The 19,688-nt window shown below is 41.2% G+C and overlaps 1 protein-coding gene across 1 annotated transcript; it reads right to left on the reverse strand.

Annotated features, from left to right (window-relative positions):
• Positions 1-1,422: 1,422 nt before the first annotated feature.
• Positions 1,423-18,763, reverse strand: LOC121654641 (zinc finger BED domain-containing protein 4-like). Its single transcript, XM_042008859.1, has 5 exons — positions 17,663-18,763; positions 17,173-17,476; positions 15,716-15,826; positions 15,023-15,250; positions 1,423-1,502 (listed from the first exon to the last, which is right to left on the reverse strand). The coding sequence occupies exons 1-5, from the start codon at positions 18,761-18,763 to the stop codon at positions 1,423-1,425; spliced, it is 1,824 nt and encodes a 607-aa protein (XP_041864793.1).
• Positions 18,764-19,688: the final 925 nt, after the last annotated feature.

A 19,688-nucleotide genomic window follows, 5' to 3' on the forward strand; every position in this document is an offset into this window, starting at 1 on the left:
CCTCCGATAATGTCTTCTAACGGTTCTTTGCTGAATCAGCCATGGTGTGCGTTCAAAAGGGCCAGTTTCTTTACATCTGCTTGCTAGCATGTGACGCGGGTCAGCTTCATAAATGCACATAGTAGACGTCACTGCATCATCACAATGAGTCCGGAATGCAGAGTCTTAAGGTCAAAAAGTTACCAAGTAGGTCTTTTAAACGAACTGCTTGGCCAGACAAAAAGTAGTCACCAAAAAAACAGGTGCCACTCTGATATGTGGCTGGACCTCCTTTATCTCTGATTCCAGCAGCTTCTCTGTGTCATTGTTTCAGTAAGCTTCTGCAACATCACAAGATTTATTTCCATTCAGTGGAGAGTCCGACCACAGGTCAAAGCCTTCTCCAGCACATTTCAAAGATTCTCAGTGGGGTTCAGGTGCCTCATTTCTAAAGCTGGCGAAGTTGCAAAAACCACGTAACCCAATTGTAGTCAACTTCTGGGATTAATAAAAAACAACAACAACATTGGCGGGAGAATGTCCCTACCTCCACAGCTACTCTGATCATGCCGTACGCACAAAGTCTGGAGAAACGGAAACTGCGACACCAACGGTGCAGAATAAAACCAAAGAAATTATGTGAAATGTGAGACATTTGTTCAAAATCAGATATTACATTTCACACCACATGTTAGATATAAAGCTGTTTGCAAAAATAAATAGGCACACTTGATATTAACACTCCTAAGAGTACTCACTCACCAAATAAAAAAATAAATAAATAAATCAGGATTTACCAGAGAAAGGGAGATGTTATTAATGAGAACTTCAACCAGTGAAACATCTTCTGTCATAGTGAAACAAAACTTCCATGAAATAAAATCCATTCAGCTAAATAAGGCTACAGTCTGCTGCCAGCATACTCCAGACAGATTAATAATAATTACTATTAAAATAACATGGTTGCCGTGGAAACCGGCTCATCAGTCAGGCTACAATCAGGGTATTTCCCACCTATAGCTGCTGGATATAAAACGGCTGCCCTGCTGGACGATATGGAGGGAGACTCCGGGGTTAGCAGATTTTCTGAGACCAGCAAGACTTACTGCATGGCTCAGGAACCGGTTCCAACTGCTGTGTGCTGTGATGTTGGACCTCTGTGATACGTTGGGCCCGGCATTCCAGAGACCACCAGGAGGAACCAGGCCGTGCCAGTCCCTCTGCAGGTGCTAACTGTGTTTTCTGGCAACTTTCCAGATGGAACCGGCTGACAGGTCAGAGATATCACAGCCAACCTTCAGCTGTGTGATGCCAGACGTGTTAGACCGCATCACTGGTTTTTCCCAACGTTAGATTAACTTTCCTACACTGGGATGTTGAATAATAACAACAAGAAAAACAACATTAATGATAATAACAATAACAATATCTATTTTCTTCTGCTTAACCAGGGTCGGATTGTGGGGGCAGCTGCGTAAGCAGGGAAGCCCAGACTTCACTCTCCCCGGCCACATTGATCTTTTCTGAATAGAGGGAAAAAAGTATTATTTCCTCATAAGGAATGATTCCCTGTGTTTTCAACTTGTTAGACTGATTTCAAATACAGAAACTGTTCCTCAAAATGCACAAACTAATTCTAATTTACTTTTACCATCTTTAGAGAACACCTTTTAAACTGACATGTTTTCTTAGTTAACCGGCTATCTGAGCCATTTTAAATGTTCCCATTAAAGATTCAAACAAATTGTATTCATAAGAAAAATATACTAATGTTTTGTGTAATTAATTAACATGAAACTCCTATTTATTAAAGTCTAAGGTGTTCAGCTTTGAAATACAAAATTCTAAATTTGTTGCTTTATCACATGTTAAAAGAAAATCTGATTAGACAAGCGTCACAAAAAACTACAAAATTTCATGTGTTCATTTTTTAAAAAAAATTGCATTCTGTCATGTTCATAGGTTATGTTCTTAGTTCTGTCATATTTAGTTTTTTTTACAGTTTTGTTCATTCCCTTGTGTGTTCTCTGTTTTCTGTTTCTGGCTCGTTAGTTCACCTGGTCTGATTGCTCACTCACTTCACCTGTTCCCTCTTAGTAGTCCCCTGTATATATACCACTTGGTTTCTCTTACTCTGGGCCAGATTTGTTGTTTTCGTCATGTTCACTCTGTATCAGTTACCTTGAGCTTTGAAATGAAACCCTGGATAATTGCATTTGTCTGTCTTCTGCCTCATCAGTCTGCATTTGGGTCCTCACCCCCGCTGCCATGTGACACATTCTGACAAGAGATATTTATGAAAAATGTCAAACAGTTTAGAATTTCTCTTCATCTGTAAATACACAACCTTATGCATGTATGTATCTCTTCGGTGAGACGAGGCAATGTCCACCAACCATGTAGTGAGCCAGAGGATAGGGATCCGACAGTTCATCCACCCCAACACACAAAGCAAAGGAAATGAAAATTTAATGAAAGTTAAATTAAGTCTTTAATAGTTGATATGATCAAGTCAAAAGCATGAATATGTTCCAGGTACCAGGCATCCATTTTTTGGACAATGAAAATTTCACAAAACTCAGGGAGTCCAGCAAGCAACCCATGAGCAACAATCATTCCATTCCTATCATTTAAGCCCATGTTAACAGTGTCCATATGTGGGTGTTTCTGTTTCACAGCCAATGCAATGTCCTCATTAAGTACATCAAGGGAAACATCTGGAACATCCAACACTGGCCTAGAAAATCTAGAGATGTGCAGATTATGTGCAGTGTGGAACTGGTGCCTTTGAGCTAAAGAATACAGTACATTTTTATAGCAGTTCATATGGCAGATAACTCTTTTGAAGAAGCAGTGTTTAGCTTCAAATATCATAGTCTATAGTGAAACAAGAGGGCCAAACTGGCGTATCAACAATGGATAATGTTCCAAGTAATGATGTTTGGGAAGAATCCTTTCATATAGGAAAACCACTTGGGGTATGGTCCTGTGTTCAGTTATCTTGAAGTCAAGATAGGAAATAGTCTTCAGTGTGAGAAGGTGCAACAACAAGTTCTACAATGTCCTTTAATTCACACAGGACTTGCCACACTGGTTCGTTAGAAGATATTTTGGCAGAAGAGGAAGAAATCTCTAAAGGCTCCAATTCTCATGTCCATTTCCTCCAGTTGTTGTGCAGTTGAGAGGCACAAGATGGGGACAATTGGTTTTTTCAGAGCACTTAAATGGAAAAGCTCTAATAGCTTCATTCAAATTAGACAATTAAAATATTTCTTGGAAATTAATACACTAAGACAAAGGGCAGTCTCTACAGGGATAATCCCTAAAGGGTTGTGAGCTATATCTCGGGGAAAACTTTCAGTCACACTAAAATAAGACAGATTTACTGATAGCACACACTTCCCTTTTACACCAAAATGACTAGTTGATGAGCGATATGACTCTCCCTGCTTCTTAGTTTGAAAGTCAGTGTTTTCTGCTGTACAAAATCTGCAAATATACTTGCCTGAAATATTTTCCAAGATACCTGCAATACTGTATGGCCCAAGACTGTCTGCAACTACACAATAAACAAAGCCTTTCAAAGATTTCCCTGACTTAGCGATGCAGTCCTTGCTTTTCCAAAGATAATGTAGTAAAGATCTTAATACAGTTTCAAAACCATAACACTTGACATCTTCACTATGTTGCTATGACACTTCACAAATCTTCACAAATTGTTTTTTCTTGGCGCTGCCCAGAGGATTACAGATTTCAAAATCTATATACAAAATAAGTTAAAGGCACATTCCTTTGACAACTGCACATTTTCTTTGTAATAACTACTATCATAAAATTAATTGTAGACAATTTTATCTGACTGAATGTGATGGAGTGATTTCAAATTGATTGCTCTATCAAGTAATGTTTGACAGCTTAAGATCTGCTGTAAAGATTTTAGTATAGAGACATACTGGAATGATTTCCTGTTTTGGGAGTCAAGCAGTAACTCTACAGGTTCTACAATATTAAAATGTTTTTTGTAATATGTCTTTCGCTTCCAGGCAGTGGAAAGAAGCCCATGTCCACCAAATGAAGCTGTAACTGGATTTGACTTACAAAGCCTAGATAGAAACAAGATAAATATATCCTAGCTTCAGTAACAGAGAGGCAACTTTGAGTTCAATATTTATCGTTAATGCGACGAAAAGGTGAAGATGCCACATTATTGCACACGCCGTGTGAATGCTAACTACACGCCGTCTAGCTAACAGACGGTGGAGAGGACGGGTGAGTAATATTCATTTTCTAAGGACGCTTATTAAAGACACCGAGAAAATGTCGGGAGGTGTTGGACAAATGGACTGTTTTGATCACACCACTGAGCACTGGATAATATACATGGAGAGATTTGAGCAGTATTGTGTGGCTAACAAAGATGAGGATGGAAGGAAAGTTGCTGTGTCATGGGAACAAAAACATATAACCTGCCATGCAGGCAGAATAACACGCGGGACGTGTGGAGAGGGCTGAAGGAGATCTCTGGATTTGGACAGAGCGGTGCCAGAGGGACAACTGATGGAGACCAGCGCTGGGCCAATTTTTTAAATCTGTTTTTTAACAGATTTGATTCTGTCCCCCCCCCATGGATGAAGACCATGGAGAGGCTCATCCTCGGCCACCTCCGCTCCATGGTGTGCACCGCGATGGACCTGCTGCAGTTTGCCTACAGGCCAAACATCGGGGTGGATGATGCTGTCATCTACCTACTGCACAGGGCGCTGGCTCACCTGAAGACCGCTGGGAGCGTCGTGAGAGTCATGTTTTTTGACTTCTCCAGTGCGTTCAACACCATCCAGCGCTGCTGCGGGGGAAATTGGATGGAGCTGGAGTGGATGGAAAATTAGCTGCGTGGACCATTGTTACGACCCCTTCTGCTTTGTGGCTGTGTTTCATTAATTATGTTTGTGTGCAGGTGCAGCTGGGGTATTCGGCGGTGCGTATAAAAGACCTGCCTACGATCGGCCTCACTCTCTTCTTTCCTTGCTCCGCTCCCAGGCCGCACCTGTGCCGCTGCACCTCGTTGTTGTGTTTGGTTTAGTTCTACATCATACAACACTGCATTCATTATATTTATACACACAACCAAGCATGCACTGACATTACTGATATTGCAGACAATCACACTTCATGGTTAAATTATTTTGTCTTAATTTTGGTTTAATGAATAATTATAACTGGTTTTCTTGGTTGTTCGGCATTGATTTGTTATAACCGTGAGCTGGGTTGTAACACCATCGACTACCTCACCAACTGGCCACAGTACGTGCGTCTGCAGAACTGTGTGTCTGAGGTGGTAGTCTGCAGCACGGGGACCCCTCAGGGAACAGTGCTCTCACCGTTCCTCTTCACCCTCTACACCTCGGACTTCACCTACAACACCAGCAGCTGTCATCTCCAGAAGTTCTCTGACGACTCAGCCATTGTGGGCTGTGTGTCTGAGGGGAACGAGCTGGAGTACCGGTCAGTCATCATGGACTTTGTGGACTTGTGTGAGCGCAACCACCTGAGATGGTGATTGACTGCCGGAGAAGGACAGTACCCCACACACCGGTGAACATCCAGGGGAAGGACATTGACCTGGTGGACAGTTTCAAGTACCTGGGTGTTCACCTCAACAATAAACTGGACTGGTCACACCACACAGACACCCTGTACAAGAAGGGCCAGAGTCGCCTCCACCTCCTGAGGAGACTGAGGTCCTTTGGAGTATGCAGGCCTCTGCGAAGGACATTTTATGACTCTGTGGTAGCCTCTGCTGTCCTCTACGCCGTTGTCTGCTGGGGAGCGAGCAGCACTGACCGGGACAGGGAGAGACTGAACAAGCTGATCAGGAGGGCCAGCTCTGTCCTGGGCTGCCCACTGGACTCTGTGGAGGAGGTGGGTGAGAGGAAGATGTTGGCCAAGCTCACATCCATCATGGACAACACCTCTCACCCGCTGCACCAGACTGTGGAGGGGCTGAGCAGCTCTTTCAGCAGCAGACTGAGACACCCTCAGTGTAGGAAGGAGCGCTACCACAGGTCCTTCATTCCCACTGCTGTCAGACTGTACAACTTATCTGTATAGTCATAATACTGTGCAATATTTATTTATATTTTACTGTGCAATACCCCCCATTATCAATATCGTCATATTCTTCATATCCCACCATCACCATATAAATATGTATATAGTCTGTGAGGTTGTTTTCTTGCACTGTCAATTATATATTATTATATATTATTATTAGTATATATATATATATATATTTTATATTTATAATGCTACATATTTTTTGCTTTTCTTAGACTTCTTCTCTTGTAAATAATTTATATTGCACCTTCTTGTTGTGATGCATGTTCACCTTATTCTGTCTGCTTTTTGCACTTTATTCTGTAACAAGAGCTGCTATAACAAGTGAATTTCTCCACTGTGAGATAATAAAGTCTAATCTAATCTAATCTAAAGCTGTATGATGAAAAAAAGCATAAAATGTGGAAAAGAGACAGGACGATGCATGAAGTAAATGAGACAGACTCAAATGATTCTCAGGAAGACTTGGCATGCCTTGAGCTGTACAAAATACAAGAGAAAGATAATGAGGTGATAAGGCTTACACCAAAAGTACAGGGTGTTGAGTTACAGATGGAACTGGATACTGGATCCGCTCTCTCACTGATCTCATATAAGGACTACAAGGACAAATTTCCAAATCTCAAACTCAAACACCTCAATGAGATTGAAAACATACACAGGAGAGAGTAACTCCCATGGGGAAACTAAAAGTGGAATATGATAAAAGTAAATGGCATTTGGAACTTCATGTTCGGAAAAATGGAGGTGTGCCATTATTAGGATGTGACTAGCTGAGGCACATTTACCTCAACTGGAAAGAAATTAAATCAATGAGACAGGCATCAGGCCCTGAAACACATTCTGTGGATGAAAGACGTAAACAGCTATTGGATTAGCACGCACAGGCATTTAAGGATGGAATTGGCACCCTGAAAATATTAACGCACAGATTATACTGGAGGATGATGCAAAGTCAAGGTTTCACAAGGCTCGCCCTGTCTCTTATGCTGTACGCCCCAAAGTGGAAGCAGAGCTCCAGCGCTTGGAAGAGCAAGGAATACTCACCAAGATAGAATGGTCAAATTTGGCTACACCAATAGTACCAGTGGGTAAGAAAATTAGTGACAATGTTTCAGAGAACCCGGTTCTCCACATAGACCAGTATCCCCTTCCACTTATAGAAGATATATTTGCACCAGTGGCAGGTGGCAAAAACTTTTCCAAGTTCGACCTACCCAGGCATATCTACAGATGGAAGTAGAGGAAGCATCCAGGAAGTATCTAGTGATGAACACACACAAGGGCCTATACCAGTACAACAGGCTGGTATTTGGCTGTGTAGCAACGTGCCATGGATCAAGTACTACAAGGCATTCCAGGGATGCAATGCTTTTTGGATGACACAATGGGGCGGCGAGGCTCAGTGGGTAGAGTGGCCGTCTTGTAGCCTGAGGGTTGAGGGTTCGATGCGCCACTTGTTGAGCTCATGTCGAGGTGTCCCTGAGCAAGACGCAGAACCCCAAATTCCTCCTGATGGGTTGTGGTAGAGCACTTTGCATGGCAGCTTCCACCATCAGTGTTTGAATGTGTGTGTGAATGGGTGAATGTGATGTATAATGTAAAGTGCTTTGGATATCATCCCAGGTACAGTAAAGCGCTATAAAAATAGGGACCATTTACCATAATTGTTACAGGTGTTGATGGGGAGACTCATTTGGCTAACCTAGCAGCAGTACTGGCCATGCTAGAAAAATATGGCCTAAGGGCAAACAAAAACAAATGTGAGATTTTTTCAAGATGCCATTGAGTACTGCAGACAAAAGATCGACAAACCTGGACTTTAAAAAAACCAAGGACAAAACTGATGCAATCCTGAATACACCCAAACTGGAGAATGTGAGTCAGCTGCGCTCATTCTTGGGTTTAAATAACTATTACTGCAAGTTTTTACCAAATTTTTCAACTGTCTTTCACCCTCTGAACCCCTTGCTGCAACAAAATGTCAAATGGAAAAGGACAAATGACTGTGAGGAAGCTTTCAACAATGCGAAGCAGCTTATTACATCAAAGGAGGTGCTGATACACTTTGAACCAAATCTTCCCCTTCGCCTTGCCTGCGATGCCTCACCATATAACATCGGTGCTGTGCTATCTCACAAAATGACTGATGGATCTGAACAACCTATTGCTTTTGCTTCCAGGTCCCTAAATGCAGCCAAGCAGAATTATGCACAGATAGACAGAGAAGCTCTCAGTCTAGTGTGGAGAATGAGGAGGTTTAATCAATATTTGTAAGGGAAACACTTCACCCTGATCACAGACCACCATCCTCTAGTGTCCTTTTTTAACCCTCAGAAAGGTATCCTAATCAAGGCAGCAGCCAGCTGCAGCAATGGGCTTTGTTCCTAGGTGCACATACCTACACCATTGAATTTAAAGACATAACTACATGGAAATCCAGATTAAAAACACTGAAACACTGAAAATACCACTGATCCTGCTACTGTGTTCCATCTTGCACAAATGGAACCACTACTCATCACAAGTGCTCAGGTGCAACAAGAAACTAACCGAGACCCAGTCTTATCCAAAGTGTATGACTTAAGGAACATGTGTCATCCTGCCGCCAAAGCTGCATACTAGGGTGCTAGACTCACAACATGATGGACACCTTGGTGTGGTCAAGATGAAAAGTTTGGTGGCCAAGGCATAGACTGCGACATAGAGAACTTGGGCAAATCCTGCAGTGGCTGCCAGCAAGCACTACGCCAGCCTCAGACAGCACCTGTACACACTTGGGAGTGGCCATCCCCCCCATTGCAACGCAATCATGTAGACTATGCTGGGCCATTCATGGACAAAATGTTTCTCATTGTAGTCGATGCTCACTCAAAGTGGCCAGAAATCTTTCCTGTTTCCTGTCCAGGTTTTTGATGTTTCTCTGCTCTTACACACCTGATTTTGCATTGAAAAGCCCTGAACTAGAGCTTCAATAGCCTGGGTAAATTGTACTTCATTAGTTTGCATGGTTTCCTTTTTGGGTACTCTGGCAGGCCGTGACACATCATCTAACTAATTAACTAAATCTAATTTGGTTTACAAACTTTTTGAGCCATGACCCCAAGATAGCATAAGTTTGTTGCTCCATTGATAGGTCACTAACAAGCTTGTGCAGAACTTTACATGCAACTGATGAGCCATTTCATTTGAGTCAGGTGTGTTGCTGCAGAGCGCTATCTGAATTCCACATGAATTCTGGCCCTTGAGGACTGGATCTGGTGATCCCTGATATATGATGTTACCAAACTAAAATTCCTTCATCCACTGCATCAACAAAGATTAATCTAATAGCAAATAAATAATCTGGGATATAGCAGGCATAAGCGCTCTACCACATTACATTTTAATATTTAATTCGTTTTTAATACAGTACTTTTACTACAAAAGCCTTCATGTGTGTTTGCAGTAATGTGAATGCAACAAAAATAAGGGTTTCCAGTTAACTCTGTTAAAAAAATAGAAAATAATATATTTGCAAGGACCATTAACAAGAACTTAACTATGCACATGTAATGGCACCGGCAACAGAGGCATTGTTAAAGGCAACTGAGCCTTAAGCTAACAGAGCAAGGCACTCCAGTTCTCTTAGTTGTGATATAGCATGATTTATACTTCGCAAAACAAATTTGAGTATAAGTAATATCAAATGGCATTTCATTGGAGCATAGTTTCACGCTTACAAATCTGCCATTTTGAAGATATCCTTGTTAAGCTAGCCACAGCCACGTGCTGGCGAGATCCAAGCAAGTCTGTAAAATAGTTTTTGGCCTGAAGAACAGCAGCAGTTAGTGGTCCCAAGGACTGGACTCATGACTCAGAGAGACAGAGCTTTTTCCTCAGCAGCCCCTAAACGCTGGAATGATTTCCTTCTTTCTGCGAGGTCTGCCAGAACCCTAAATTAATTTAAATCTCTTTTAAAAACCCATCTTTTTATATTGGCTTTTAACTCCAGAGAGCACCATCATAAAGCCAGGCTTTGTACTATCTTTTCTCTTTAATTGTTTATTTTATTGTTGTTTTGATGTTTTAGGTTGTATTGTTATTTTACCTGTGCAGCACTTTGGGTAACCCTTGGTGTGTGAAAGCACTATATAAATAAAGATTGATTTGATTTATATAATATATTAGTTTCACCTTTGAAGTTGAATTACTGAAATAAATTAAGTTTTTAAGTTAGTATTCTAATTGTTTTAGTTTCACCTGTATGAATTGACAATATATTGGTAAAATAAGCAAGACTCTGCTTGAAAAAGTCTTTAACTGAATGTAAAGATATACATTGTTTTAAAAGAGGAATATATAATTCAGCATTATTGAACCATAAAAATGAACTAGTTTTTTATGAAAACCAAGATGCTGGTTTTTGGTCTTTTCACTGATAACATTCTGGCTGAAAAACAACAGTCTAACATAGTGAATAAGGGAATGAACTTAATCTGTAATTAAATTATTAAATTATTTGCCCACTAAGTTTAAGGAGGGTGAGCGGTCGTCTGCAGGTGCTTCGACCCCTCAAGCTTCCCCCGATTTTAGGTTAAAGTTTCATTGGGCAAGATACTCAGCCCCATGTTGCTGCCAGGTATGTCTATTGTTGAATGGAATTGTATTTGCTAGAGAAAAAGCATTGCATAGGCTGAAAAAGTGACTAAGAAATGCTGTATAGGTGAATGTGGCTTGTAATGTGGTAAACAGATTTTCTACAAGACTAGAAAATAACTCTTTCAGACTAAACAATAAGTGAGGAAGGGAATTGGTTTACCAATAAGAGAGGAAAGACATGAGGCTGGAACTTGGAGGGTGAAACTGTCACAGTAGGTTTTTGTTGTTGTTGTTGTTGTTTGTTTGTTTGTTTTATGTTGCCAGAAAAAATGTAAAAAAAAAATAAAACGTGTAGAGATTGTGTTGTTTGACATCCTGGTTGCCCATTTAGCTTATGAAGACATGACGAAAGAAAATCTTATATACATATATATAAATGTGTGTGTATGTGTGTGTGTGTGTGTGTATACTGTTTATATCTGACTTATTTTAGAGAACGGTCAAGGGGTAGGAGACGATAGTTTGGATGTCATATATATATATATATATATATATATATCAAATCAAACTGCCTGTCACATGTTCTTGTAAAATTCTGTGAAAAAAGAGAAACCTTTTGGACAAGACAGTGTGGTTCATTAAATTACCTGAAACAAGAAAAGTATTTAAATGTTTCTTGACCATCATTTCATACCTCAAGCTGGAGTTCTCAATTTAGGGTGAATCAAGCATGTCAAAACACACTCACCTAAGTAATTTAGACCACTTCTTGAACACCTGCTAATGCTTTGTGGCATGAATGTAAGTCTAATCCAACTAAGAGCAGACAACCATTTGTATGGAACAACCTCCTTTGGGTAAATAATGATGGATAGAGCCAGTACAAAGAGAAGTGAAATGCACCCACATTTAAGTAAACGATTCCACAAAATAAAGCTGCTCTAGAACACACCTCCCTGTGCTGCTGCAGTTTAATGTTTCAGATCTTTTCCTCCTCGTTAGTAAATTAAGTCCCATGACAGCAACTCCTTCACTTCCTGAAATATGAAAGTGGGAAACAAATTAAATGTGCATATTTAATAAGACAAGAACATGATTTCCTCCACTTGTTAAATGAGAGTGTGAGCAATGAGGAAATCTGAGATGCAGGGTGAGAGCTTTATGGCCTGCAGAGTTTAAAGGGAAAAAAGAGAATTCATCTTTATTTCAACACAGATATTTGGGAGTAACCCTGGCAGGACTTCCCCCCACTCTGCAGAGCTGATCACACAAATGCTGCCTTTCTGGGGTTTAGGTCTGTGGGTTTCCATAGCAACCACACTGGCTTGCCATGCCCCTTTACCACCACTTGAACTATCAAACAGCATTTTGGATTAGGCTGTGTGCGGCTACGTTTCTTCTGCTGCTTCAAGATTTTCTTTGTCACATTGGTGTCAGAAACCTAAAATCTGACCAACAGAGATCTAATGAAAAATATCTTTCTATTTTAGAATGTTCTATTCAGTATATTGCTTTTTATTAAAACTAGAGCATCAATACAATATTTTGCAATAAATATTTCAGTGTATATATTAAACGAATGTCTTGTTGTGCATGATAACATGTTACTCTGTTCATCGAATAGTATGAGTAACTTATTCATAGATTATAGTATCTATTTTATAGAAACTCTGAGAAAAAGATGTGTAAAATATCCCAACTTAGTGTTTGCTATGGAGATTTTTGTTAGGTTTGTATCATCTTAGATGAAATATACTCAGAGTGGTATTTAATGTTTGCTGGCATGTCAGGAATCTTTTTGGTTTTTGCAACCCGAGTGCTCTGACTTCTCAGAAATACTGCATACAACCCCCACACCAAAAAGAAGAAAAAGAAGGTTTTGTTTTACTTTGCTCAGCCTTTAAGCTGGCAATTTAAGGCACTTTTGAGTTAGCTTGCTGTTAGCATATAAAGCATCAAATGTACATGGTTATACTGAGGGAAACTCTTATAGTTTTGCTAAATACACACCCTGTCACACCATTATCCCCTCATGTTGAAGTTTCAGTGTCTGTGCAGGACAAACACACACAGTTTGTTACAGTGTGAGGCCAAAAAGACCCTGAATAATGTGACAGGAGTAAGGCCTGACCAGCAACCCTGTCATGAGACTACACTGAGGTCCAGTTGGAAGTGCATGTAGTCAGACAGTGATGCTGTATGCAGGAAAATTTCCTCACGTAATCTTTTCTTTTACCTCACAGGAAAACAAGAGCAACCTGATTCTGATAGATAGTTTTCAGCTTAAGAGGCTTATCAGTTCTTCACAGTTATGGTTAAATTTGAATCAACAATGTCTCAGAATTTCATGGAATCAGGCCTGAATGAACAGTCTGTTTCTCTTGTAAACCAGAAGACCACCCAAAGCATGCAAAGTGTAGAAGTCAAATCTGTTGCTGTAAGCAAACACAATGGTATGGCTTCATGAAAATTTAGTAGGATGTTTAAATGCAAGATGTCTTGAAATGGTCTATTTTTAACATAAAAAGGGAAGTGAAAAAATCATTTTTACTTGCCACCTGTTACAGTTTCATAAAGAATGAAAATAAAATTGGCAAAAAACATGTCTGGGGATAGGAATTAATAGTAAGGATGTGGACAACTAATCGATTACTCTAAATGATGCACAAAGTCGACTGCTGTTTTCAAGTTGACTGTTGTTTGGATGAGAGTCATGTGTCACTGTGCAGAGGCATGGTGCTGTTTAGAGCATTGTGTTAAAAAAAACAGTGTGGTCCCTTTAAGATTGAGATGGAGAGAGAGAGGGAGACCTATAGCAGATCCGAGTCAGAGCGGAGATGTTGGAGCAGAGAAACATACTCATCTATACGTATACACCTGCTGCTGTGAAACGTAACACATCCTCCGTCTTGGAGCTTGTTAGAGGAATACATTGAAAGTTTGCTTTTTTTAAACTGGATAAAATATTAAATGTTTTTTAAAATTTTGGCTGATTGAGTTTTCATTTGTAATTTATGGTTTAAAGCTGTAACGTTAATGTTAATCAATAACCACCACAGACGGTCATTAGAATGTATATTAGGATTAAGGTAAGTTAAATACATAATGGATGGAAATTGATTGTCAAAAGGAAGGTAAAACTGGGTGTTATTCAGGAGAAAATCTGGTTGATTTTTTTTCCTAGAGTAAACCCTGTAGTACTATGTTAAATGTTATTACAGTAAACCCTGTAGTCCATCCATCCATCCAGGCCAGCCGAGAGATGTAGTCCCTCCAGCGTGTCCTGGGTCTCCCCCGGGATCTCATTTCACTGGGACATGCCTGGAAAACTTCACCAGGGAGGAATCCAGGAGGCATCCTGACCAGATGCCCGAGCCACCTTATCTGGCTCCTCTCGATGCGGAGGAGCAGAGACTCTACTCAGAGCCCCTCCCAGATCACCAGACTGTGGCAGCAGCCACAGGGCGGCACAACTTTTCATAGATGGAAAAGATAACATTAGGAATAGAACGGGGTGAGGGGGGAAAAAAGCATTTTTACACTGGGCCTTAAGGGGCCCAATGTTGAGATACAAAAAACACACCTCAATACATAAAAGTACATATTCAGACAATTACAGCATAGGAAAAACACTTGGTAGTGGTGGAGACAGCATCCTTTAGCAGTGAGTTTGGGGATTACTGCCGCGGAAGGCACCAATGACCTTATGGTCACAGCTCAAGTTGGTGGCCTCAACAATAGAGGCATGGAACACAGCCCACTAAGACTCAATGTCCCCCGCCTCACTCGGGACATGGTTGAAGCTCTGCCAGAGATAGGAGTTGAAACACTTTGACAGGGGATTCTGCCAGATGTTCCCAGCAGACCCTTACAACAGGTTTCGGTGTCCCTCACAGTCTGAGCCAACTCACCACCAGGTCATCAGTTGATTGCTGTGCTCCTTTCTTCACCCTAGTGTCCAAGAAATGCGGCCCCAAGTCCAGTGATACAACTACAAAATCAATCATCGAACTGCGGCCTATTGTCCTGGTGCCAACTGCACATGTGGACATGTGCACTATGTCTGAACATGGTGTTTGTTATGGACAATCCATGACAAGCACAGAAGTTCAATTACAAAACACCCCTGGGATTTAGATTAGGGGGCCGTTCCTCCCAGTCACGCCTCTCCAGGTCTCACTGTTATTGCCCACATGAGCACCGAAGTCCGACAGCAGAACAAGGGAACAAGTCTGCGTAGGAGTGCTCTCCAACACCCCATCCAAGGGCTCAGTCAGGATAAACCCCAACATACAGTTGCTAAGTCAGGGGGCAATGAATATGCCCACACCTGCTCGGCACCTCTTACCGGGAGCAACTCCAGAATAGAAGACAGTCCAGCCCTTCTCGAGGACAGTGGTTCCAGAGTCCAGGCCTTGCGTTGAGGTGAGTCCAACTAGATCTAGCTGAAACTGCTCAACCTTGTACACCCTCTTGAGCAGAACCCGACTGGGCCCAACAAGCAAAGGCCTGACCACCAGGCACTCGACTCCATGCCCCACCTCCACGCTTGACTCCAGAGGGGGGCCCTGGTGACCTACGTCCAGGCAAGGGAAACCTGGATCAATTGTTTTTATTCATCATAGGGGTCTGTTATTATAGTAAACCCTGTAGTACTATGACAGAACTTATTACAGTTGTTATGACCCCAAAGGGCACAACCTGAACCAAAGAGTGGAGACGAAATGCTGTAAAGGATATCTTGGCACATTTATCACAGCAAAGTATGAAGATTTCACAAACCTGTGGGGGTGGTGGGGTGGAAGTGACATAAGGTTGTGCTAAATCAATAAAATGAATTTACCAAAACAAGGCCTAACTCAAAAGTGACACTGAAAAGCAAACAATCAACAAAAACCCTAACTAAATTATCTAAGACAAAGGATTTGCCAAAACATATACAAAGGGTGTGTCACGTCCCCAGGCCTCTGGCCTGAGACCGTGTTTCATGCAAAGCCAGCTGAACAGGAACATTTTGACCATTGGCTGTCAAGCCGGTTACCACCCTCTACACCATCCTCCTCAGCGATTGGCAGCTTCTTCCTCCGTCTGCAGACCAACCCTCCTTCGTCAGGATTGGACGCTGCCACTCCCGCACTTCCTGCCTCAAGACCTATCCAAGAACACCTGGATCTTTAAAAGACTGAATGAGGCTGCATTCGTGGCAGCTGTGATCCATTGAGGCCCACAGTTTGTTTTGGGATTGTCGGAGAGACGCTGGTCTGTATTAGTGTTGTTTAAAGCCGTTAGATTTCCCTTTTGGTAGTTTGGATACACGATTGTGTAGTCTTGTAGAGAATTGAGAAGAGACGCTCTCATAATTGAGTAGCTGATTTAAGTTTGTATTGTTAACTATAGTCTCAATAGGAGAGCTTTTGTTTGTGTTTTGGGAGATAAGACCTTTTGTTTGTTAAGCTGATTGTTTTGGTTGTTTTCTATTAGCTCTACATTTGTTGTGTTAAGTTGTAACTTGTTAACCTTGAAATAAGGACACCTTTTGTTATTTGTTTTGTTAATTGTGTGGATAACTGAAAACCGGACTAATAATACCTAGGACATTTTGATTTATTTATTTTTATTAGGGGTGTAACGGTTCACAAATAATTTGGTTCGGTATAAATTTCGGTTTTAAAGTCTCGGTTCGGTTCGGTTCGGTTCAGAAAGGGCACACAAATGCAAAATGTAAACTTGCTTTTTGTTTACTTAGAACTTATTAAAACAAAACACTTATACATTGTTCTAAAAAGGATGGGGAATTAAATAAACAGAATAATTAGGCTTTGTGACATCCAGAATCAATGTTAAACTATGTACTGTACAAACTATGTCAAAGCAAATGACAATTTTCTGGAATTTTTGTAAATCAATCATTCACACATTTAAATAAAATTTTTCTTACAATAGACAGAGGAAAAAATGAATAACACTGTCATAATAATAAATGTCATAAGACAAGTCTAGTTAAAAGAAATGCTTGTTTTTAGTGTTGCTTCTAGGCCCAAAGTCCAACAACAAAGACACAATTACTGTGGGAACCACTTCTCTTGAAAATAAAAATATATTAAAACAGTGTCCCCAACTGCAAACACTATAAGGAACTTATATTGCAAAGTATTGGAAATAGAAAAGGCAGTGTGGGCTGCATGGTTAAACTATGTACAGTAGCCTAGTCTGAAATAAATAAAACACAAATAAGGTTTTTGGCAAATGAGATATACTCAAATAAAGTTTTATATAACTGTTAATAGGCTAAAATAAAATCCTTTTGCATTTTGGCAAAGTAAACAACATGTCTCTACATGTAAAGTGCAGCACAATCAGTTCCAGCATTGAGAAATGTTTATTTTTTTTCAAGCTTCATATTTTTTGCCAGAAAGATTAACTTGTCCACATTGTCACTGGTAAGAGAAGATCTGCTGGCAGTGACGATGTCTCCTGCAGTTGAAAATACCCTCTCACTAGGGACGGAGGTAGCAGGTATGGCGAGGTAGTGCTTTGCCAGCTTGGCAGTCAGGGGGTACATGTACTCACTGGTCTTCCACCACAAAAGTGGATCAGAGTCCGCTGGTATACAAGGCAGTGCCTTGTGTTTGGTAACCTCCTCATTCACCAGCTGCAAGGTATCCTTGTTTCCCACCCGTGTCTTGAAGAGATCACCAAACAGTTCAGCCATTGCGGATTTTTTGACTGGAGGTGAGGATTCATTTGCCGCTGCGGGTCCTGTCTCTGAGGATGAAGCAGCTGCCCCTGTGGATTCTTCGCTCTATAAATGAAAAAAATTTAAAAAGCAAATATTTGTAATTGAGTCTAAAAGACTAAAGCCTTTAGTTGTTCAAAAGTATGAGCAAAAAGTAGTTTAGACACATTATTCTTTTTATTGTGAATATTATCATTATTGTTGCTCTCAGTAATTATTATTAAAAGAAGAAATAAAGAAAAAATGCATTACCTCTTCTTGAATGGCCACAATCTCGTTGATGAGGCTGTTGTAGATCCTTTCCCGACAGGCATCATCCACATGAGCAAGTGTCTTAAACCTTGGGTCCAGCACTGTGCATCTGTGTAAAAAGTCCTGAGAAGTGGCGTACCTCTGCTGCAGGTTTTCTCTGATGGCAGCCTTGACCTGGGTCACTGTTGCACTATCTCCCTCATTTGGCTCCATGGATTGGAGTAGTGTGGCTTTAAGGGGCAGTATCATTGATGCTGAAGGTGAAGCTTCAGTGCATACAAGAGCAGTGATCGTTTTTAGTGGCTTTAGCACCTCAATTATCTCCTCTGCCGTCCTCACCTCCACGTCAGACAGTACGCTGATGTCTTTCTTCTTCAGAGCCTTCTCGGTCAGCGCTGAGTACACCGCTGCCTGCTGCTCAAGGTATCTGACAAGCATGTCATAACTCGAGTTCCATCTCGTGGTGACGTCCTGAATAAGTTTGTGTTTTGCGATGTTGAGCATCTCCTGTTTGTTCTCCAAAATGTGCGCAGCTGTGGGGCTTCGGTGAAAGAAAGTCACGATGCGTCTCACTTTGCCAAGCAGTCTCGAAATCTGGTTGAGTTCTGTAGCTTTTTGTGAAGCAAGATTAATTGTGTGCGCAAAACACCCGATCTGCGGACCCAGACCAGATTCGCTGACTGCACTGACAATATTCCGGGCATTATCTGTTGTAACTGTAATTTTCGTTCCTGGCCTCTCCAATTTCCACTCCTGCACAGTTTCTTTTAGCATCTCTGCCAGGTTTGCGCTTGTATGTTGCTCATAAATGGGACGAGTTTGCAGAACGTAGCTAACCATGCTCCACTTGGAGTTAATGTGATGCGCCGTCACAGTTAAGTAGCTCTCGTTTGCTCTCGATGTCCACCCATCAGTTGTTAGCGCTACCGCACATGCCTTTGATAATTCTTGGACGATGGCAGATTTAGTTTTTTCATAAAGACTGGGTATAATTTTCTGGCTGAAGTGTGGCCGGGTTGGAACTTCATAGCGGGGTTCAATGACCTTCAGCATGTGTCGGAATCCAGCATTTTCCACAACTGAATATGGCCTCAAATCCATTGCAATGAAAACGCCAATTGAATTTGTGATGGCTTTTGCACGGTCTGAGTGGCTGGACACAGGTGCTTTTAGTGCCGCGGGCAATTGTGTCTGAACAAGGGTAGTTTTTCTCTTTGCAGCAGTTAAGTCAACTGTCGGATGGTGCCGTTTTAAGTGAGCTAACATGTTCGATGTGTTGCATAAAACGTACCTAATCGTCGTGTGACAAAAGCGGCAAACTACCTTCGTCTTATCAACTTTTCTTTCTCCATTACAATATTCCACTGGGAAACCAAAATGTTCCCAAACAGGAGATCTTAAGGACGCAGGCGGATCTTCAAGCTCAGGTGGCTGAGAGGTGGCCATGCTGTGTGCTGCGCGTGTGACTGCCGTAAATTGAATAAACAAACACGACTTCCGGAAAATTATTCGTGCATAGCCCTGAACCGGACCGAGACCAACGTACCGAAACGGTTCGGTTCTAGTTACTATTTTTTTACACCCCTAATTTTTATGTATATAGATATTTTTATTTGCCTGGGGTTTTGAATAAATACTGGTATATCTTTTACTTTGAGTCCGGTAGTTTTTTTTTATATTGACCCCTCTTCCCCTAGTTCTAAAAGGGGTCATAACAGGGTGGCACCATCTACTAACTTAATGACCAAATTGGTGAAAGGAAAAGAGGTAGAAAGTTTTCTGCACATAACATCCCCAGCCATACAAGTCCAGACAACGTTTGGAACCATCAACCACCCACCCACATGGCATGTGACACGGCATAAGCAAGAACATTTTCAAAACCCTTTTTGTGATGGATCTCAAGGCTCTAATCCTGGATAAACAGAACCCATTGCATAAGGCGGTGATTATGGTTGAACATCCATGAAAGAAAAATGAGAGGGTTGTGATCTGTTAAGACCATAACAGGTTTAACACTCGATCC

This window comes from Melanotaenia boesemani, chromosome 15 (assembly GCF_017639745.1).
Source record: "Melanotaenia boesemani isolate fMelBoe1 chromosome 15, fMelBoe1.pri, whole genome shotgun sequence".
Lineage (NCBI taxonomy): Eukaryota > Metazoa > Chordata > Actinopteri > Atheriniformes > Melanotaeniidae > Melanotaenia > Melanotaenia boesemani.

What these genes read in the sequence shown, in the direction of transcription:
- LOC121654641 (XM_042008859.1), bottom strand. Translation starts at nt 18,763, where the DNA reads ATGGATTTGAGGCCATATTCAGTTGTGGAAAATGCTGGATTCCGACAC. An exon ending in TTGTGGCCATTCAAGAAGAG is followed by an intron (nt 17,477 to 17,662) that starts GTAATGCATTTT and finishes TTTCATTTATAG; the next exon opens with AGCGAAGAATCCACAGGGGC. An exon ending in ACCTGCTACCTCCGTCCCTA is followed by an intron (nt 15,827 to 17,172) that starts GTGAGAGGGTAT and finishes GTTCTTGGATAG; the next exon opens with GTCTTGAGGCAGGAAGTGCG.